Source organism: Anas platyrhynchos, chromosome 5 (assembly GCF_047663525.1).
Source record: "Anas platyrhynchos isolate ZD024472 breed Pekin duck chromosome 5, IASCAAS_PekinDuck_T2T, whole genome shotgun sequence".
Taxonomy (NCBI): domain Eukaryota; kingdom Metazoa; phylum Chordata; class Aves; order Anseriformes; family Anatidae; genus Anas; species Anas platyrhynchos.
Window position 1 is genome coordinate 34,720,685 of NC_092591.1, and position 22,861 is coordinate 34,743,545.

Consider the following 22,861-nt stretch of genomic DNA (forward strand, 5'->3'; position numbering starts at 1 on the left):
CTGCCTCTGTTGACCCTTACCTAGTCTGTGTCCATATGTTTTGTGTTACTTTCGGTGTTACTTATGGGCCTCTTTGAATTGAGAAGGTCCTCAGTCTGATAATCTGAATGCAGCAGATTCTGCATACATTCTACATTCTACATACATCCACATTCTACATACCTTTACACGTATAGGCAGGGGTAGTCAAGTTCTTCCAAATGGGGATGATTGATTCTTCAGATGAAAATCAGCTTCTTGCCTCAGTTTGAGTTGAAGTATGATCTGAAAATAAAAGTCTCAGGAGGGGGATTTTAATCTCTTCTGGGCACTTTAGATGGAGCGGTGATAACTATGAAGTTCATTTTTCTATGGAATTGTATATCAAATTAATATATTTATCTGTCTGGTGGAGAACCAAATGACCTGGTAACGGAAATCCTATGCATCATTCTATATACCTTAGCTAGTTTACTATGTGAATGGCAAAATCGTTAATACTTGCAACGTTTCTTTTGAAAGGCTAATGCTGTGTTAAGGGCTTGGCGGCCTGCCTACTGGAACCTTTTGATCCAATGTGTGCTTCCTAGAAAACCTTGCCAGGTGTCCTTTCAGCTGGTCTGTGGCAAAGCTTTGATGTTCTGAGAACATGGCCACGACTTGGGGCAGCTGGGTCTCCGAAAAGGAAAGGGAAAGCAAAATGAACCATTATCCCAACCTTGCAGTATGGTTAGTCTAGCTGTCACAGCCCAACTTCTGCAGTTGCAGTGAGACCAATGTGAGGTCTGAAAGCCACTGATACTGATTTGGTAGTAGCCATACCTGGCTCTGTGTTATGAGCAGCAGAAGGCACATCACTGTGTGTGACTTTTCTGCTAGATTTATAGTGAGGGCTATAAAAATATGGGTGGGTGGGGCAAGAGGATCCTCAAGAATTTATACGTCTTCTGTTTTAAGCATAAAATAAAAGAAGGCAGGCAGGAAGTCACAGTTAAACAGTGCTCGGTTTGTGCTTGTCGTACCAGTGTCTGGATGATCTGACGGGCGAATGCTGGACACTTAACATTGTGCCTGATAAATTAGAAATACAAATGCTATGAAGCTCATTGTTCATATGGTGTTGCTAAAGCTGAAAGCTTCACAAATAATGCAGAATGTTTCTAGGGAGGTATGTTACTCATGGTCTGTTCTGTGTCTATTGGTCTTTCCAGGTGTTCCAGGACCTTGGCACTTCTGTGTTGTCAGGTGCATTTAGAGGATACAACATCTGCCTTTTTGCATATGGACAAACAGGCTCAGGAAAAACTTACACAATGATGGGAACACCTGTGAGTTACACCATTTGTTTTACACTTACAGTTGAGGATGGGATGTAGAAACATTGTTTTATTCTTAAACTGTCATTACGGTGCTGGTTTACCAGAATGCTTATGTATGTTTTTTCTTGGTGTTTTTTATATATAAAATAAGAGGCAAGCCTTTACACTTAAGTAAATAATGTAGCATCAGCTAAAAAAATAGCAAATGTGGTGGTGTTGAAATATTTCTTATTTCTTTATCTTATCATTTGTGAAACTTATTGCTGTCTTAGGAGACAAAAAATCTATATCCCTGAATGGTTCTACTTTTCAGAAAAGTATAGCTCAAGATAATGCTAAGTATTCCCTCTCATGGATTTTTTTTTTTTTTTTGGCAATCTTAGCCATGCTGAAATTAAATTATGTTCACAAAAAATCTGGAAATAATTCAAAGAAATGCTTTTATAACAAGCTTCATTATCTACTTGAGACATTTATCTGTTGCAAAAGCTATACTTTGGCCTGTAGAAACTACTATTTGCTTTGCTTACAACTTTGAAATGAATTGAATGGTGTTTTTAGAAACTGTTGCATTTTAAGTTACTTGGCTATCAGGAACCACTTACAGTGCCCTTTTATCCTTGGTACTTAGTTTGATGGGAGTCAGTTGAGGAATTGCTGTGTTTGGCTGCAACACAAGGTGATTTGATCTCTATCCATAAATGTTATTGGTTGTTGGTTAAGTGTGAGTTGTCTGTTAAAAGGAGAAATTCTATTTAATGGTTTTTTTTGTTTTGTTTTGTGTTTTTTTTTTTGTTTGTTTGTTTTGTTTTGTGTTTTTTTTTTTTTTTTTGAGTGGGCAGCTATTTACTTCCCTTATGCTAATTCAACTTATAAAGTGAAATACAAACAAAATTTGTTCAAGCTCCAGAGATACAAAAAGACTGTTCTAGCATGGTTTCTGCTTTTGACAAGAGTTTGGGTTTATTTACTTATTTTTAACCCACAGACATCACCAATTGAATTTTGTCAGATCATGACCTGATTCTCTGTTTTGTTTTAAATCAAGCTTAACTCTGTGAAATGTTAAAATAAAAGTTAAGAAGAGATGAACTAGGCTATTTGTATTAAATTATTTTGAAAATATTTTAGCAATTCAAAATAGCCAACTCTTGAAATTATCATTATTTCTTTCTAAGGAAATTTCCAGGTAGTCGTGTTTCTTAGATATTTCTGGCTGATAGAGAGGTTTGTTTCTCTAATGAAATCCAGCTTTGATTTAATCTTTAGTAATATGCATTCACTGTGAAATAGTGTTCATAACTAGCAAGAATCAAGTGTTTGGTCTAAACTGAACTTTTGTCCATGGAAGTATATTTACTTGAAGAATCTGGAATTTCTCTGTACCCCCAACCCTCTTTGAGCATACCCTCCAAAAGCTTTTCATGCTGTTCAGCAAGGAGATTCCAGCTAAGGCTGAGAATCTTTCTCAGGGTGTTGCAGTCACCAAAGTGTGAGTAATCATGTCAGAACAGCTTGTTACACAAAAGCAGAGCTGCGTAGCCTGTTGAGGCAAATTTTAAATTGGGTAGTTTGAGTGTTTTTAGCAGCCAATACCTTTTCTCTGACAGGCCATATTTATAACTCTGGAACTGAAAGTTCTGTGATGCCATAGCACAAAAAAATAAAGTAGAATAAGGAAAAACAAAATACTGGAACCAGTCAAAATAGTCTGTATTTTCCTGGCTTTAGCTGTATTGCAACACCTTTGACAAAGGCATGCCCAGCATCTTCACATTGAACAGTGCTTAGATCTAACCCAAGAAGTCTCTAAATTTCGTATTGATGCTGTGTAATTGTTCTTAAATGACCTTTGCTACAAGAAGCATTTTCACTGAAGCTAAGACAGGTGACGTTTCACAGTACACTAGTCCCATGCTAGATGCTTCAGCTGGAGTAGTAGGGCACCGCCATGCTGTTCTGAACTGCAATACAGAGTGGTTTGTGTTGTAATCTACCATACAGTCATAACTGCAGTGCTGTGCCATGATTCTGTCCTTTTCATATTATTTGGGTGTTATTTAAAAATTAATTTTGCAACAATGATAAAAAGTATATTGTTTAATTTTTTTTTTGTGTTGTTATTTGAAGGCATCCATTGGGCTGACACCTCGTATATGTGAGGTACTTATTTTTTATTTCACCTGCAATTGTTTAAGCTGTTAGATTTTCTTGATGGATTTAAAATGTACATCAACTGGTTTGTGCAGGGCCTCTTTTCAAGGAAAGATGATTACTCAGACCAGACAGCATCTTGCAGAGTAAAGGTCAGGTAAGTTTGTCATCATTTTGGGAATCCTATGGATGCTTTCAAAAATACATTCCGGTAGTCAAACAAAGCAGAGACTAGTTTATTTTGTTTCTGTTTTCTCAGATAATAATAATTTTGGAACATGGGGGAGAACACAGGGGAATGATGAGAAAGTGTTGGTGTTAGTTTTCCATCTCAGTATAGATCTGTCTGTTCACTTTTGTGTAGACAGCTGAATTTGCTTCCTGTTTAACTCCTAAATTTGAGCCGTAGTTCTCCATTCCCTTCCATGGTTTCCACTGGCTTAATTAAGCACTGCAGCTAGAAACTTGAGGATTTAAGCTTACTAGTGTTTAAAAAGCAGATTTTGTGAATTTTTAAATTGCCTGATGCCTCTTGCTTCTTGGAAGTTTGCTACTCTTAGTTCTTTAACATGCACTTTGTAAGAAGGAACAGTAACAGAGATAATGAATTAATTAACTTTGTCAAGAATGTCAATGCAAGATTCAGGTAGTTACACTAAGTATATTCTTTCTGTTTTTTTGTTTGTTTGTTTGTTTGTTTTTCTGTGTGTGTTTTTTTCCAGTTGTGTGCACTTAACATTGCATTTTTTGCTTTTCAGTTTTCTAGAAATATATAATGAGCGCGTCCGAGATTTGCTAAAACAGTCAGACCACAAGAAACCTTACACACTCAGAGTCAGAGAACACCCTGAAACAGGACCATATGTACAAGGTGAGAGTGGGTTTCACTACTAGCATCAGAAATTTATGTAAATGTGTATCAAGTCTTTAAGTATTGTGTATGTTGTGTCCTGATTCTAATTGCTTCCACTCTTCCACAGTTACTTTCCTCAAATATTTTTCTTGCTAATATGAACATGTATAATATTCTGCAACCTTTGCCTCTGTTATCCCATGGACTGTATATCCCACACTGTTTTGTTTGTCTTTCCAGGTGTAGGTCACAGTGTTTTGCTTTTGTTGTTTCACATCTAACTTGAGCAAGAGATCCACCAACATCAGCTCTAAATGGATTGTACAGACCAGCCTAAGGTCCCTTTAGTATCTGTTTCAGTCCTTGGCAGCAGTATATTTGTAAAATAACAATAAAAAAAGTAGCTGCTTGATGTTCTAGACTGCACCATGAGAAGCAATTAAAATCTGTATTACCCAAATGAGAACACAATATGCTTAATTTCCATTCTTAAAACTCAAAAAGCACAGGATGGGTTATAAAAGTCAGTTATACAAACAAAAATATCACATACTTTTTAACTCACACTTGCAACTACAGTCCCTCAGGTGTCTTTGTGTTTTCTAGTGAATCATAGCTTTCAAATCAGGTGACAGAAGAGACTGGATGAAAACAAAAATCACTTATGTTTCCATTTCAGATGTCTGTCTTATTTTTAGTTCTTATCTTCTCCCATATTTTTTGTACTTCCAGTTCATTTCCACTTTTGATTGATACCTTTTCTTCAGGGTCTTGCATAGCTTTAACTTGGAATCTGGCCACTGTTCCTTTGTAAATTATCACTGATATAAAATTTGCCTGCTACATTGCAGTTTATCTGACCAATGTCTGGAAAAAGTACCGTATCTCAAAATCAGTGCACTAGTGCCAATCATACAGCATAACTTTACAGCCAAGATCAGAAGGAAGAACCTTTTCTGAACTGTTGCAAGTTTCAGAAATTGGCAAGTTTGTTTAGAAACCAAATGTATACATTTCAGCCTGCCTTGTCTCTGCAGTGTGCAGAATTCCAAACTTGCCTCTGGTATGAGAGTCTCTGAAAGTGCTTGGCTGGCCACCAATGGGTTGTAACACCTGGGAGGTATACATTTAATAAGCAAAATGCATATCACACAGAATTTTATTGGTTCTATCACATGAGATCAAATACTGATTAGTTCTGTCTTTTAAATACAGAGTTTGTTTCTGTTCATTTTGTAAATTCTTTTTTTCTCTCCTGGTTCAGTTGTCTCCTGTTTTTCTTTATCACATCATTACGTGTCATATTGTTATCCTCAATTCAGAGATTTAAGCTGAGATATGACAGCAGCTAGGGTGACTTGTTTGAGTCAGGGATTGAATGGCCACCTGCATATCAGTAACAGTACATCTAACAGTTGACGGTTGTTATTGATTACTCTCAAAATTTGAAATGAGCATTTGGGAAGTGTTTAACTTGCATGGTCCTATACACAAGAGACTATCTGGCATTCTGGTCATTTCAGCTGTGTTTTCCCAGCACATCAGCATCCTGTTCGAGGAGAGTTGGAAAATAGATGAATTGATGGTCTCATTAGTATGGCAAACTTATCATTCTTTGAAAAGCAGATCCATAGACATTTGGCCCTTATTGAGGCCTTTCCAAGATTCTCTTTCTACCTGCTCGTTATCAGAGAACATTACTGTTGGTGGAGTACAGATACTAATTATTTTCTTTTTGCAGCTGCTCATTCACCACACAAGAAAAGGTCTTTAAACTGCTTCCTTCCTTGGCAATTTTCATCCCTTTTCTCAGCACTGTATCTCCAGTGATTCCTTGGCTACATATAATGGAGTTTCCTTGTTTCAAAAGTAAATGAAGTTATAGCTTCTGCCAATGGGCTGGCTTGCCTTTTGTCACTATTTTGTCTTCATCTGGAACCTTCCAGGCCAAGTTTGTCGTTTCTACTCCAGTTCTGATTTTTTTTTTTTATTTTGTTTTACCCCTTTTGAGTCAGGACTTACTACTTAAACAAATCTAAAAATGCTGGGTAAAACAGTTCTGTGTTAGAGTACTAAAATATCCTGTAACAGTTTCCTTTTGATTAGATTTTTTAATTTTGTAGTGTAAGGGAAAAGGATAATGCAAAAAGGTTAACTTAAGTAATACCCAATTTGTTAAGGACTAGCATCTGTATTTGCATCATACTTCTTGCAAGCTATCAGTAATTGTGAAGTCTGCAGACTTTGATGAGGTGCCCTCCAGTGTATTGACAGTGTGTCAGTTGTGTGGTTGGTGTCAATGATACCCAGAGTACAGTTTGCACTTGGATGAAGAACAGGCAGAGGAAAATCAGAATTTAACCCTTTTAAGGATGGTTAGTTGCTCTGATATTCACATTATCATGGGCAATGTATTTTCCACTTGCAAGCCCAGTCAGGAAGTCCCAGCTCTGAACACTAAGTGTTTTGAATAGTTTCCAGCCCATCATTTTTCCACGTAAGGGCTGTGAGATTGTAGCCTTTAAAATGCTAAAAGTGTTCCAGTGCTTTAGATTGGAATCGTTTCAAACTTCTCCCTCACAGATGGTTGCACTGTTAAGGAATCAGCCTCTCTTAAATCAGGAAATGATGCAATCTATTTTGTTTCTGAGACGGATTTCTGGGGGAGATTCAGTCTTACTCTGAGACAGATTTCTATATGAGCAAGAGGTTTTGATCTTTCTGTTGGACTTGAAGATGACCTTTCTTTCTCCACCACCCAGAAAAAAAAACACTTTGTTGTTCCTTCTCAAGCAATATTTACAAATTTAATTTACCTTATTGAAAAACAAAATGTTTTAGAACGCTGTGTTAGATTCAGTATTCCATTACTTAGGGAAACGTGGATAGGCAACAATTTCTTCCATGCTGTCATTATATAAAGTATTTTTAGTTAAGTAAAACCCTGAAAAATGGTAGGGGAAAACAATGTATGATGGTTTCCATATTCTGAGATATGAAGATCCCAGAACTATTGGAAAAATAAGGCCTCTTTCTCAAATGGAAAATGTGATGACTTCTGGAATTATTGTATTGGAAAGCAACACTGGAGAGCAGAAGAAAAGCTTTGCTTTGAAAATCATCCTATACTTTGTGTGTGTGAGGGGCTTTTTTGAAGTGTGGGTGATTCTTTTTTTGTTTTTTTGTTCATGTCAGAATATATTCTAATTCTTTAACAACTATCTTTGGCTTAGATTTTGCTTTCATTTAAAGCTATGTAACTTGTTAATATCTAAGGATGGACGCTCTGACAATGTCAGAAATACCCATTTCAAGTCTTGTTGAATTTTATATTCGTCTTGGATCAAGTTCTAGCACCATATATGTTATTTGATCCAAATAAATTATTTTTTTTTCAGTATTCTGCCTTCATTCACACTTCTGTGGTCTGCAATAAAACAAAACCTGAATCAGTGCAGTCATGAGGGGAAAAAAAATTATCCCTGGACTGCATGAAGACTTTCTTCACAACTTGAGGTTTTTTTTAGGAGCTGCTGCAGTACAAATGATAACTAATCATCACCGTAAAATGCAAATGAGGCACATTAAACCAGATTTATGTGAAATACAAGCCTGTTGAAATTAATTTTGTGTGTCTACTAGAATTTGCATATTGTAAGGTGCTGAAAATGCCACTACAGCATAGCAGTGTGCTGCCCTCCACTGGGGCCATGTTAGTCACAATGATCACTGATTCAGTTGGCTCTGCAATGCAGTATTTCTTTCATTTGTTTTCTCTGTGTTTGTGTTTTGTGTTTTTTTTTTACCCCTATAATAATATAATAATAAAATCAACTACAGAATGTACAGGAAGCAGAAGATGTAAAAAGGCCACGGGTTTCATATTTGAGTACCCTCTGGGGAGAACAGTGTGAAGACTCCTCAGTGTTGCAGACTCAAATATAGTTAAATAAATGGTAAATATTCGCAGTAGATGGTTCCTAATTCTGTTAGTCATGTGAGCAGAACCATTATTCAGAGGCAGTGACCAAAAGCTTCTTTACAGGGTGTGAACCCAATTAGTAGCAATGACATAGCTGAAGATTTCTTACAGAGCTTCAGTCATACATATTTTTAAATACCATTGTTCTACAGACAGGTTGGAAAAGGTCTGTACTTTAAAGGTACAAGGCATTTTTATACTGATGTCACTGCATCAGAAAGGTATACTGCTATATTTTATTTTTTTAAATCATAACTAATTGAGCAACTACTCATAAAACAGGCCGGTGTCTCAGTAGTATTGTTATGCTTCTGATGTTTGAATGAATTGTTATTATTATTTCCCAGCGATTAATAAGATGAACTGACTGAAAATTCCTGACAAAAATATGCATTCAACTCTTTTATAATCTTTGGCAGGATTATCTCAACATTTAGTTACAGACTACAAGCAAGTTGTAGAACTTCTTGAAGAGGGAATAGCTAAAAGGTATTTTCTAAAACAAACCATCTTTATTTAACACTTCTTTCACCATATTTGGATTTCTTTTATTTTTGTTTTACATCCAGTGTTGCCAATGCTTTGTCTGTGATACAATGTCAGATAGCATGTGTGATGCTACATATCTTCATATTATCCACAATAACAGTTACAAGGACTCATTAAGTTGTTTAACGAATTTCTCACATTTCTTCATAACTGAACCCATGCTGATTTACCCACAATATTCTGCCATCTGTCTGGAATAAAAAATGCATGCCAGGAAAATGTTTTGTTGTAAACAGGCTTTATTTCTTCTCCACTTCCTTATGTAGCCTGCATAGCTTTCAACTCATTTGTTAGTGTAACTTAACGATATATAACAGCTGAAAAGATAGTGTATTTGTTTTATAATTATCTGTTAGAATTTTATAGTTTTGTTGTTGTTCTTACTCCAAATCACAAACATCTGCCAGGACAGGAGTGTGGGAATTGGCATACCAATGAAGTTGACAATTTTGGCTCTCATTAGTCAAGATTTTTGTTTGTTTGTTTGATTTTTTTTTTTTACAGGCAGCTTTGGACATCAGTACAATTGCCATTAAAGTGATAGAAAAGGGTATAATTTGAAATGACCCCCCAAAACTAAATCACAGTTCCAAGATTCAAATTACTTCTTATTATAAGAAGTGTTGAGATACTAGAATATTAGTGGCACTGTGAAGTAAATAAAAACTAAGCTGCATTATCATAAAAACATAGAATATACAGCAGGATTAAGTTTTGCTGCTTCTGCTTTTAGTGATCAATAGATGTACCTCTATGATAAGAAGGGAGCTTTTCGTAATAACTGCAAAATTCCAGTCTGTCTGCTAGTGTTGTCCTACAGTGGTCTCATTGCTGAGGAAACAGAAGAAACAGAGAAAACAAAATCAGAATTTCAGTATTTTGTGTGTAGGTTTCTTTGATGCTGAATTTTCAAACCTTGTCACTTGTGTGAAGCCAGGCAACTTCTCTTTCTGGGTAACTTTTAAAAAATTGTTTTGGATTATACTCCTATTTACCTATGGTCTTTATTTTTATGAAATATTCTGCTGAGTATTTATTAGCACATTATAAATGCAGTCTGGCTAATTTTAAACATCTGCAGCCTGGCCTATGCTGCCCCATGTAAATCAGCAAGCTCTTACAGGGGGAGAAGGGTGGGGAACAGATTGCAGTTGTCTCACATGGCTGTAGGCAGGAGGGGAGCTGATGGGGCATGATGGCCTGGAGGTTTATGTAGGAAAGATCACGCCCTTGCATATGGCTGGTGCCTTTCACTTTTGCTTTATAAACTTCAGTGCTGTTCCCCTGTACTCTCTGCCCCTTTTAGAACTGTTTGCTGTTTTCTGCCCTTTACCTAATTGTTTGTCTTCCTCCTCCAAGATCTTGGAGATTAGTTCACCTTCTTCTGCTTCCTCAGTTAAGGCTCATTTATAGTTATGATGCACTAGACTACTTGTAGCTTTTGGCAGTGCTTGGTCACGTTTGTGAAGTTGTAGAAAGCAGGGAGCAACAAGTAACAAACAGAGTTCTGCTTTTGGCTTCCTGTGGTAGGCACGCAGCTGCTGTGCTCTACTGCAGTTTATTTTTGAAGTACTCTGATAGCTGGGCTCAAAATAAAGACATGGTCCCATAGTAATTGTTTCCGCTACTAAAAGTACCTGCTTTTGTCAATGTAAGATGAACAAAACTGACGCTGAAGGCTGCACATGTAACTGATAATCAATAATGAGTAATTTTGTATTCAAGAGAAACTTCAAGAGTGACAAAGGAAAGGATCTGTGACTTTGTTTCAGCTGTGGGCAAAACCTTTCTTTCATTGGGTTTGTCCAAACAAGGACAAGACAGACAAGGAAAGTAGAATTTCCAAAAGTTTGTTACAGAGTGGAAGAGTGCCACTGTTGCTCCTCCTCCTGCATCTGGTACCTGCTAGCCAGAATGCATGGGTCAGAGGGCTAGAACCTGAGGTCTAACCTGTCCATATGGGAAAGGCAAGCAAGTGCTACGCAAGTGAATCACAATATTCATTTGGTACTTGTAGGCTTGCTAATCTCATTGGCCTCTTCTAATGGTGCAACAGCCCTGTGACAGAAGAGATACCCGAAAATGGCATATGAAGCTTTTTGGATCCTTTGAAAGGTTAAGAAATAAAAATAAGAACAATATGGATAAAAAAGTATTGAGCCGGCACATTCAGTGATGTCTGGGGTGAGCTGTGTGAGGTTATGACTGTCTGTACTTCTTTGCTGTGTTCTGCCCTCCTGCAACCCCTTATGTCTGTACTGCAAGACACTTTGGGACATTTCTTCAGAGTGCTGTTGGAGGGCTAAACCACCTTTAACTTCACTGTTGGTTTCTATCCATCAGGTCCTGTGTCTGTGTGATCAGATCCAAGAATGCAGCATACCAAATTATCAAATTTTCACATTCCTTCATCTTCATCAACTCTGCTCTGTTTATTTGTGCTTTGTCTGAATACAGGGAAATAAGCCTGATGTAATTGAATGGTTTGCTCTTCTTTCTAGAATCACAGCAGCTACACATATCCACAATGCCAGCAGCAGATCTCATGCTATCTTCACCATCCACTATACTCAGGTTAGCTAAAAATAATCCAACTTCCTTTTCACTCTAAAAAAGCATTGTTCAATGTGTTGAGCACTGTTTAGTTGTCACTGTTTTGTGCTGTTTGTAATAATCTCGGTGGAAACTGTTACTGATTTCCTTTGGATCACACTGCAGATATATTACCCTTCCTACACTGCCTGATGTGTTATGTTTACGGAAGTATTCTTGTTTCTTTATACAAGCTCATAATTAGCAGTGATGCCAAAGACTTGCTGTAAAAAGAAATGTTTAAAGCTTTACCCAGCCCTTTGAAATGCATTATCCCTTGTTAGGATGCTGTGAAAATGATCTGTGGGTGTGTTTGAAGTTATGTTTTGTCATGCTCATTTAGGATCCTTAACTGAAGTATATGTGGCATTAGTTTAATGCCAAAGTTTTGTATCTATCCAGCATTTCAGATGTGCTCATCTCTTTAGCATTTGGCATCCAGTCCTCTCAGAGACAATGCACCCTTTCTCTGGAGGAATTATATCCTTCCCAGGAAGGGAAGTCTTTCAGTGATCCAATAGACCTTTTCTATCTCACACTTCTAACATCCTGTAATCACAAAACATTTGGGGATATTTTTCAGTAGTTTCACAAAAGACCTTTGGAATACATTAGGGGAAAATAACTGTGCAAGATCTACGAGAAAGGCTTTCACAGTCGCTAGGCAGTAAAGTTTGTTTTTTTTTTTTTTTTCAAGAGGAAATCCGCGTAAGAGCATAGTTTCTCTGTCAGCTGAGAAAGCTGTTGAGCTAATGATTTGAACATGGCCAGTGAGTCAAGGTCACAAAGAAAGGCAGTGACAGAGTCAGAAGTGCAAATCAATTACAAACAAAAGAGGGCACCTATTTTATTGTCATTAATGCATTAGGAGGAATAATCTTCCTTATTTATGTTTTTTCTTCAGGCTATATTGGAGAACAATCTCCCCTCTGAAATTGCAAGCAAGATCAACTTAGTGGACCTTGCAGGCAGGTAATAATAATGCACCAAATGGCAAAAAGCTAACTTTATCTGAAGAGGCTGTAGTACTGCCTTAAAATATGAAATCTAATATTTTAAAACTTCAATAACACAACAGTAAGTCCATCTTTTGTATATGGTAACAAGGAATATTGAACTAATGTCATCTCTGTCATCCATTCTTCTGGACTGGGTACTGGATTTCATTGGGTAAAGAAATTCCTGTGTCCTAACGTCCAATACTCTGCTGTTGCAAACATTTAATGTAATTCCACTTAACCCTGTATCCTTTTTAAGTTATTTTGAATTGTTTTGTTTTGTTTTCTGATAGCTGTTAGTGGAATTACCACGTCTGAGCTTGAAAAGAGAAAAAATGAGTATATTTTTTATGGTTGTCTAGCATGGGAAAGTATTCTTATCTTCTCTACTTAGGTTGTGTTTCAAAAGCTCCTAAGTCTCTGATCTTAGTTATACTTTTCAATGAGGAACAGGGGGGAATGGTTTTAAACTGGAAGAGGGGAGATTTAGATGAGGTGTAAGGAGGAAATTCTTAACTGAGAGGATAGTGAAGCGCTTGAACAGGTTGCCCAGAGAAGTTGTGGATGCCCCATCCTTGGAAGTGTTCAAGGCCAGGTTGGATGGGGTGTTGAGCAACCTGATCTACTGGGCTCATGGCAGAGGGGTGATAACTAGGTGATCTTTAAGGTCCCTTCCAACCCAAACCCCATTCTATGATATCATACATGTAGTTATGCTGGATGTGACAGAGAATATTAGGATAGAAGTTGTGCTGAAGAGTTGTAGAGCAGTTGGAAAACATGACATTTTTCCTTCTGAAGAACATAAATCCCCGTGCACATCTGAGCAGAGAAAGTAGTAATGAGAGGATGTATAGATTATGGACTGAGCCCTTAAAGGTTGTGTAATGTGTGTTGTCTCTTAGTTGGAACCCCTGCTAAACTTTGGTTGCCCAGTTCAGTCTTGAATTTAAGTTCTGGTGGGTCTTAAGCAGCATTTTGTTCCAGTGGCCTCTTCTGATGGTTGTTTGGACTTCTGAACCAGAAAGGGATATTTCATGTGAAGTGTTCAAAATGTGTTGTTTTAATTGTACACTTTGCTAGTTCTGTTTTCTTGTGTGTAAGGAAAATGTGTGATGCTTTCATATTGTGTGTTAATACTTAAACGTTTTTATTTGGTTTGCATTGTCTTTCCCATGCTTGTGTGCTTCAGTGAAAGAGCCGATCCCAGCTACTGTAAAGATCGAATTACAGAAGGTGCCAATATTAATAAGTCATTGGTTACACTTGGAATTGTCATCTCCACTTTAGGTAAGTGCACAGTAGTTCTTTATATTCGAGAGTAGCAATAAAAGCATAGGACTCAACCACGATGTGCTATATCTTAATCTTTACATTTACAATAAAAAGCTGAACAGAACAGCTGTGTGGCTTCATAAACTGCAATGACATTTAAGAAAATTAAATGGTCATGACAGAAAAAGATAACTCATTTCCTGAGCTCTGTTGCATTTCTCCTTCAGCACAAAATTCACAGATGTTCAGCAGCTGCCAGAGCATAAACACCCTAACAAGTGAAGGGGAGAGCAGTCATGTGGACAGCCCTTCCACGGGCAGTGTCAGTGGGACCAGACGGCCAGCTTACATCCCATACCGTGACTCCATCCTCACCTGGCTTCTGAAGGACAGTCTGGGGGGCAATTCCAAGACCATTATGATTGCCAGTGAGCTTGATTTCTTTTCCTTGTTATCATTTTGCACTACATTACTCCCCTGAAATACATCTCTTTTGAGGTGCAAAGTCAGCTATGTCACTTTGAGTCTGACCTTATAAAGATTTTCATAAATACTTCATAGGATACATCAGGAAATAAAAAGGTGTGCTGATTGTTCATGAAGTTAAGCATAAGAGTCTTTCCAATGTCATAGTTTTGATTTAATGTGATTTACTCACTTATAAATACAAGTTTGAAAAGTCATTTTCTGTGAGCTTGATGAATCCCTAAGGATATTTTGGGTTTTGTTTTATAAAGAAGTCAAACTGAAAAACATCCCCATTTTTGAAGTGTTTGCTTAAACTGATTACTTCTTTTAAATAAAATCAGTGTTTGCTTTCTATCTGCAGCTATTTCTCCTGCCAGTTCCAGCTACAACGAGACCATGAGTACCTTGAGATATGCTTCAAATGCCAAAAATATTATTAACAAGCCCAGAGTGAATGAGGTAAGGCCTTGAGTTCCTCTTTTCATTCTTGTTCAGTTTTGTTGTGTGTGTTTTGTAAGCTTTATTCAATATACCTATTCTCTGAATAAAATTCATACCTCTGTCTCATGATAGCTGGAGCAAAATGGGAGACTGGGTATTACAGAAATTATTTGATTCCTTGCAGCTTACATAATTTAGAATTTCACACCTTTTTTACATTCTTCATATTTATGCCATCAGTTTCCATCTTTCTTCCCTTTGAATTGTTGTGACATGCATGTTCACCCTGTGTCTTTATCCTAAATATTGGTGGAGTTACAGATCCATTACATTATTCACTACTATTTAATGTACTAATACAAACGTGTAACCTTACAGCACTTCCTTCAGGCATGTTAAAGGAACAATGTTAAGGTTGCAAAGTCAAGAATTCAAAAATTTTGCCAGGCTTAAGGTAGCCTATGTAGTCTCAATTTGTCTTCTTTTCAGTACACAACATGATGAAGCTTTTAAATACATAGGAAGAAGTTTTGTCACAGAACCATAGCTTCATTCTTTGCACAGAATATCCAGGGGTGAACTCTGACTGTATGGTAAATTCATCTCTTTGATTGTGCAGGAGTCCTACACAGACTGCACAAGTTAAAAGGTGGTAGGGTGTTAAAGGAAGAGTCTGATGCTGCCTTGGGTAACTGAATGCTGTCTCTGCCCCTGTGTGACTCAAGCAACCTTGTATATTTACTACACTAAAATTCTTTAGGGCTGTGTTTTCTAAAAGCATTATCTTGTATTTTTTCTGTATACCATGAATTTCAAAGACATGACTTCTGTGCGGAAGTTCTATTTGTTCAGCTTCTTGAGTTAGACTGCTTCCATTCTCTGTTTAAAGTGTGCCTTATGACTAGTTTTTAGACAGCACTGGTAGCAGTAGTAGCTTGCTTTTCACAGCAGTAGTCTCAACTCTGACAGGCCACATGTGAATAAATATGGTCCTCCTAGCTCAGCCTTCTGTTTCATAGAGCCTCTCAGCCTCCCAGCTTGCTTCCCCACTGCTCTTTCACACAGTCTGTAGTAGCCCCTTAACTCCATCTCTTTGGGTAGTTGCCTTCTTCCCCTTACAGCAAACTGAACTGAGTCAAAATGTCACTGGCAGCATAGAGACAATCATCCTAAACTGTCTGCAAAAAGCTCATTTCCATCAACGGCCTATGCAGCAATACTTATTCTGAAAGTATTCTTCTGGGCTCTCGGAACAGCTCTGCATTGCTTTTTTTAGCTATAATTATTTTAACAATGTTTTTTCCAATATCTGTGTCTCAATGTTTCAGGATGCAAATGTAAGACTGATTAGAGAACTGAGAGAAGAAATTGACAGATTGAAAACTATGCTGATAAGCTTTGAACTGGTATGTAGGAACGCTTCCCAGCATGAGCTTTAATGGTATTCTAGGTAGCTACAGTAACTTAGTTTCATATAATCTGTTTATCTTCATATCTATTGTGTCTGGAGGCAAATTAAATAGTTTGTTATTTTAAATTAAATTAAATGTCTGCATCATTTCCTGATAATTATCAGGCTAACTGCATTTTGGACATTTCTTCTTTTTCTGGCATTATATTGATAATCCTGAAGTATAAGCACTTATGTGATGATTAGAAAGGATTTCCTTGCTGTCTTTCATAGAGTTGGCTGGCTTTGTTATGCATTGATACCAATGCCTTGAAATATAAATATTTCTTTGTAGGGATACACAAGCACCAAGACAGCAAAGTGTTAATCTCTAATTTCTCTGCCAGTTTGTTGCAATCCTATTTCCCCCCAAAAAGTGAACTAGTAGATCTCAACAATAGTTTGGAGGTTTCATCCTGCCTGCACACTCTGATCCTCCAAATGAGGTTATGAGTGTTTCAGTGTTTCTGAGACTTCACAATACAGCTGGCACTCTATGTCTTTGCCTTTGGAATAACATCATCTTGGCTTTCCATGCTACAGGGAGCATGTTCTGCTGAAAGCCACTAGAACCACAATCCAGGATTTATTTACACAGAAATCTTTCTGTTAATGCACTTTCACCAGTTTTCCCCCCAAACTTGCATGCAATAGTTAAGAGAGGAGTAGGCAGCATTGCATGTCTATTTTTTTTGTCTTCCCTTCTCCTGAATTCACCTTGAAATTTGGAGATTGAAAGAACATGCTTGCCAGTTGTTAATAAGGAAACCAACACAGATCTCTGTGATTGTTGTTTGTACAGAGGAATTCCAGTCCTTCTTGGAGCGATGACAGGGATGGAAATCTTACCGAGCTGGTTCTTCAGAATGAGATGAAGGTGCGTATGATCTACATGCTGCTTTAACCCTCTTACATTCCACAGGATTGGAAGGGATAGCATTGCCACAGTTCTGAAATAACAGTGAAAATGTGTTTGCCCTAATCCTTTCATGTTTGCTCTGAATATGTAGGAATTTGCCATCTTTAATGCATGTTGCATGCTCTCTAGGAATTTGTGGTGAGTCTCTTGTGTCCCTAATGGGATGCTGTCCATTGCATTTTACTAAGTCTGCACAATCTATTTCTAGTTTGAAAACTGTCTAAGTATATCTCAGTAATTCGTTATATGACTCCATTGTCTTCCAAGTTTAAACTCCTCCAATTAATTTAAGGGAAATTATTGCACAGTCACCAAGTTATGATGAAGATTTAGTCATCAGTGATGTGCAGAGGTTTTGGAGATCTTGGTTTTAGGATTTGCTTAAGCTTCTCAGGACAGGAAAAATAAGTAGTTAGTGTGATCATAAATCTTTCTGATGTTTTGGGAATGAGTATTCAGTGGGTTAGCCTGCTTCACTAGGTAGTAGCATAGGTTTAACTTATTTTTGTTGCCACAGAAATGTTCTACAATTAGAAATACACATGCGCTGTAACTGGTGAAAAAATTTTACGTACAGTAACTGGAAAACTATGGTTTGTTTGTTTTTTTCCTAAATAAATTTATGTATGAGAAACATTCAACTACTTATCAAATGAAAGAATTTTTCCTCCTGTTCTCATTTAAGATTGAGCAACTGACCAAAGACTGGACAAGTAAGTGGATGGACAGGAAGGCCATCATGAAAGAATACAGTGTGGACATCAACAAAGAAAAAGCTGGAGTAACAATAGATTCCAGTTTACCTCATCTAATGGCCATGGATGATGATATCCTCAGCACAGGAGTGGTGCTATATCATCTCAGGGTGAGATAATGTCACTTATCTTGTTTTTCCTTTTAATTTAAAAACATGTTTTATTTGCGGAAAAATTAAAAAAGAATTTAAGTATGGTTAAGGTGACTTTACAACAATAGCTAACAAAAAACGAAGGTCACAATTCACAAAAAGAACAAATACATACATGAAAGGAGAACAGTAGCAGAAAAGGACAAATGAAAATGGAGGAGGCAGACAAGAATTCATGTATGGAGTAATAAGTTCACCTCTTATGAATGCCTTTGCAAACTAATTGATAATGTGTGGTAAGCAAAGTGAAATACCCTAATTCAAAATTAGTAGATTGTTCACAAAGCATAAGGACAGGTATGTATCTGTAAAAAGGTAAAGTGTACCAGATTTACTGCTCTAGATTTTAGTAGGTACTTGTATACTTGAGACTGGAATATTTGTATATTTGTAGATCAAGTACAAAGGTAACCTTTGACTAGACCAATTTGGCAGTGACTTCTGTTTATTGCTATTTTCACTTTATCAGGTGCACAAAGTAGATTCTAGGTGTGTAGCATGAATGCTACTTACTTGTAATCCTATTTGAGTGGAGATTTTCCAGGGTCAGGTGGAAGTCCTGGCTTCATCCTGGCTTCATAGCAAATGCTTTGCTGTGTAGCTGCTCATTTAAGGAATTGTCATCACTAAGAAATTTTCATAGCGTCACGTGTGTTACTCTGGGTTGTAGCTTAAGATGTGAGGGCCAGGCTAGCTAGTTTCAGGGGATTTTTTAATCAGGGATAAGTAAGGGCTAAACTGGGCTTTTTTTTTTTTTTGCTTTTTTTTTGATGTTGTTTAAGCCAGTAGAAGTTACCAAAATATTGATGCTGTTTTAACATAAAAAGAATGGTGCATGGGCACCTATTCAGAGAAGCATTCATTAGCAAACAATTTATTAAATGAAGTTGTCTTGTGAAATTGATCTTGTATATCTGTCTACTAATAAAATATTTGAATCCAAATCTAGGTTCTATGTCACTTGATACAGTTTTGGGATGTTGTTGGTTTTTTTTTCTCTTAAAAAACAGCAACAGATATTTGAAACAGAAATCACACTATTCTTTATTATGTGGGCCATTATTATATTATATTATTATATGGGCCAACCGTGTCCTGGGGTGCATCAAGCACGGCATCGCTAGTAGGTCAAGGGAGGTGATTGTCCCTCTCTACTCTGCGCTGGTGAGGCCTCACCTCGAGTACTGTGTGCAGTTCTGGGCACCACAGTATAAAAAGGACATGAAACTGTTGGAGAGTGTCCAGAGGAGGGCTACGAAGATGGTGAAAGGCCTGGAGGGGAAGACGTACAAGGAACGGCTGAGGGCACTGGGCCTGTTCAGCCTGGAGAAGAGGAGGCTGAGGGGAGACCTCATCGCAGTCTACAACTTCCTCGTAAGGGGGTGTCGAGAGGCAGGAGACCTTTTCTCCATTAACACCAGCGACAGGACCCGTGGGAACGGGGTTAAGCTGAGGCAGGGGAAATTTAGGCTTGACATCAGGAGGGGGTTCTTCACAGAGAGGGTGGTTGCACACTGGAACAGGCTCCCCAGGGAAGTGGTCACTGCACCGAGCCTCTCTGAATTTAAGAAGAGATTGGACTGTGCACTTAGTCACATGGTCTGAACTTTTGGGTAGACCTGTGCGGTGTCAAGAGTTGGACTTGATGATCCTTAAGGGTCCCTTCCAACTCAGGATATTCTATGATTCTATGATTCTATGTTGAAAGAGAAACCTTACTAATTTGTCTTATGTCAGCACAAAGAAACTGTACCAGGTAATAATTAGGAACCAAATAATAACATCTTGCACTGATCAACATGCTTAAAATTTACTACTCCATTTTATATTAACATGAAATATTAGTTTAAAGTAATGGCTACAGTTTAAACGTTTTTCCATTCTGTGTCAGTGTGGAAACAGTAAATATTTTCACATAGTAATTTTAACAACACCTGAAGTAATTTAAAGATACTAATTTTAATGGATAAGCCTAGTTTGAAGAGTCACCTTCCGAAGTCATTAGCCAGTGTCTCTGTCAGACTAATGTCTTTGTCTCCTCTTTCTTTGCTTCTAGATGCTGCCTTTTCTTTTCTTTGTGCTTTGCATCTTTTAGACTCTGGTGTCTATTACCTTCATCTGATCAGCAAGAAGGTAAAACACTAGCAGTTCCTTACATATTAGGACTTTAATGTATTACAGCACTTTATTTTGTACTTCTTGAGAGAAGCAGCCTTCAGATCATGTAAAGCAGACATTGTTAATCTTTTATTCTCATTATTCCATAATGTTAATTCCATTAATCAATGCTGTGCTGGTGCTTAATGAACCTTTCTTTCTTAGCTTCTATTTCTTTTTTTCTGGCTTTTGTTAACAAAATTAAGTATTTTTTCTATAGCCTAACTGACCTTAAAAATAAAGATTTGTTGGTATAATTTTAGATCATTTTGTCTTTTTTTCCACTTTTCTGTAAATAAGAGTGCTCCAAAAACTGAAGGGGGGAAGTCATCTCCCTCTTTATGCTTCTCTAAAGTGCTTTGGGAATTCCACCCTTAGTCAGGAAACACTGGCAGAAGAGAGAAACAACATAAAATTACTTGTAGTTATGAAGATGTACCTTAGTATATTAAGGTGAAGTTATGCAGTCATTTGTTCTGAAACATCTGTCTTTCAGTTTTTTAGGTAGAACGTTCAATAGTAATTAGGAAAGACTATGAGTATTTAAATTATTAGCTCAGTTAATAGCATTTGAAAAAAACCTTGAAATGGGTCTTATTTATGGCTAGTTCTGCTTTATCTTTAACAAGTTAGTTTGCTTGCATACTATCTGCACCATTGCTCTTAGCTGCAGTTTTCAGTTGTACCTAATCTCATCCAGATTCATTCCACTAATTGTGATGCATTTAACTATTGTGAATTTCATGAGCAACCGTAATATACTTTTCTGAATTACAAGAAGGTTATTTCAGCATATTGGAGAAAAAAAAAATATATTTGATGTTACAGTAACTATCTTCTTCCTTAGTCAATAAGATAGTTGATGAAGAGGTGTTCTGGGAATTAATTTACTTCTTTTTGTGTAAAATATGTGGTGCTAGCTCACTTGGTTTTATGAAGGCACTGGGTACAATGCAGTCTTCAGCTTCTCCAGAAAGGGAGGAGGTCTCAGCAGGGTTTGCAGCAGAGGGCTCTGTTAGTTGGTTCAGTTCCCCACTGCTCAGAGATTCAAGCTCTGTGAGGTGCTGAAAGGTAATTCTTCCCTTCCCTTCAAATGCAAGAAATGAGTATGATTTACCCCTAATTACCTATAACTGCATCATCCTCACTTTTCCCAGTCTTGAGGCTTCCAATGATTACTTCTTACTTATGTTTAAATCTAGGCTACAATATGCTTGGAGCAGAAAGCATATTTAATTTATTCTTATAAGAGTATAAAAACCAAGTAGCTTAATGACTATAATTAATTGTATTATTACTTGCAGAGTTGCCACTAAAATCGTTTCAGAGTGCATACAGTAATCAGTTTATAACAATCAAGTATAGTATCTCTTCAGGGCTGGGAAATGGTCTTGCTCTGTTTTCCTGAGGAGAAAGGTAGAACCAGTAATGTAACATAATAGGCAAGTAGTAAATTCATTGCTTTTACTGGTAGTATGTTCTCATAGAATTGATTAAATGACACTGTTCTGTTGATATTTGCACTGTACCATAAGAATACTGTCTCCTTCCCATCACTGGCTGATAATGTGCTTTTGATCTGCTTGTTCTTGAGACTTTTGTGCCTGTGTGGTCCTTTCCTGTGAAGTTATTTAATGTTCAAGTTTAGGAACATGTCCATATGCCATAATCACCAAGAAGACTTTTTATAAATGTTATTTATGTTTTGGAAAAAAGTTCACCTTTAGGTAGTTACTTTGAAGAATTCACATTCTCTGACATGGTTGCCTTGTTAAATAGGAATTCAGTTACTTTTATATCTTGATTTTTATTGTGAAAAAAAAATCATTAACTGAATAGTCATTTTGTGACTTCTTCTTCATGCATGAGTACTTATTTTTAAAAAGAATTATCTCATTTCTGCAAACAACAAATCTCAGTGTAAAAGTTCAAAGCATCAGGACATGTGTTCACATTCGAAATATTTGTCACAAGCACATTCCAGAAATCATCCACTGAGGGTTACTCCATCTACTGGGTTTGTAACAGAAGCTGCCATAGCTGCAGGATAAGAAGTAATTGCATTTCTATGGGGGGCAGCAGGATGAAGTATTACAAAGTAGTTTCTACAGTTTGCTCTAAACAGTCCAAACATTCAGAAGTGATATATTTAAAGTATTTGCTAAGTTTCTGTACATCTAATCCTCATATAGAATTAAGGATATATTCTTTTATTTATATATATATAGCATATATATATTATATACACAGAATATATATATGTATTATATATATATAAAGCATATATATATATATATGCTTTTTTTATCCTTATATAGAATTCATCTTTAATATTAGTGGTTTTCTTGTTTTAGGAAGGAACAACCAAAATTGGAAGGAGTGATTCAGACCAAGATCAAGACATTGGTAAGAGAATGATATTACAGATTATTTTATGATATAGTCAGTTCAAAGCAGGTGGTTTACATTCGTTTGTATAATAGCTAGGTAATGTTTCTTTTCGTCATTTCTCTTCATTGAAGAAGGTAAGGAGAGAAGAAAAATTACATAAGCTGGCTAAGATCTTTGTTATTTTTTTGTTGCTGTCTGAAGTAAAAAAAAAAAAACAATGAAAATGACTGAAGTCTCTGTAGAATTTTATTTATGCTTGTGAAATGCTGTGTTAGAGTTAGAAATATCTATGTCCAACATCCAAATCCTGGTACGTTCTGTCATAAACTAATGGCATAGGTCATTAGGGTACATTCAAAATGTTTTTAACTCTCCTTGAACACAGAGTATTTTACATATGAAATCTAAACAATCAGAATATTTATTA

At 36.8% G+C, this 22,861-nt stretch overlaps 1 protein-coding gene across 5 annotated transcripts in view; it reads left to right on the top strand.

The window, feature by feature from the left end:
- Positions 1–22,861, top strand: part of STARD9 (StAR related lipid transfer domain containing 9) — a 106,318-nt gene that overhangs the window by 44,610 nt on the left and 38,847 nt on the right. For all 5 annotated transcript variants that reach the window (XM_027458580.3, XM_027458585.3, XM_027458581.3 and 2 more), the window contains 14 exons: positions 1,191–1,307; positions 3,429–3,461; positions 3,548–3,609; positions 4,211–4,323; positions 8,707–8,776; positions 11,338–11,410; positions 12,333–12,400; positions 13,619–13,716; positions 13,929–14,129; positions 14,531–14,628; positions 15,939–16,016; positions 16,863–16,937; positions 17,665–17,844; positions 22,398–22,449. In XM_027458580.3, coding sequence (XP_027314381.1) covers positions 1,191–1,307; positions 3,429–3,461; positions 3,548–3,609; positions 4,211–4,323; positions 8,707–8,776; positions 11,338–11,410; positions 12,333–12,400; positions 13,619–13,716; positions 13,929–14,129; positions 14,531–14,628; positions 15,939–16,016; positions 16,863–16,937; positions 17,665–17,844; positions 22,398–22,449 — 1,318 coding nt within the window. The remainder of the gene's footprint in view (positions 1–1,190; positions 1,308–3,428; positions 3,462–3,547; positions 3,610–4,210; positions 4,324–8,706; positions 8,777–11,337; positions 11,411–12,332; positions 12,401–13,618; positions 13,717–13,928; positions 14,130–14,530; positions 14,629–15,938; positions 16,017–16,862; positions 16,938–17,664; positions 17,845–22,397; positions 22,450–22,861) is intronic.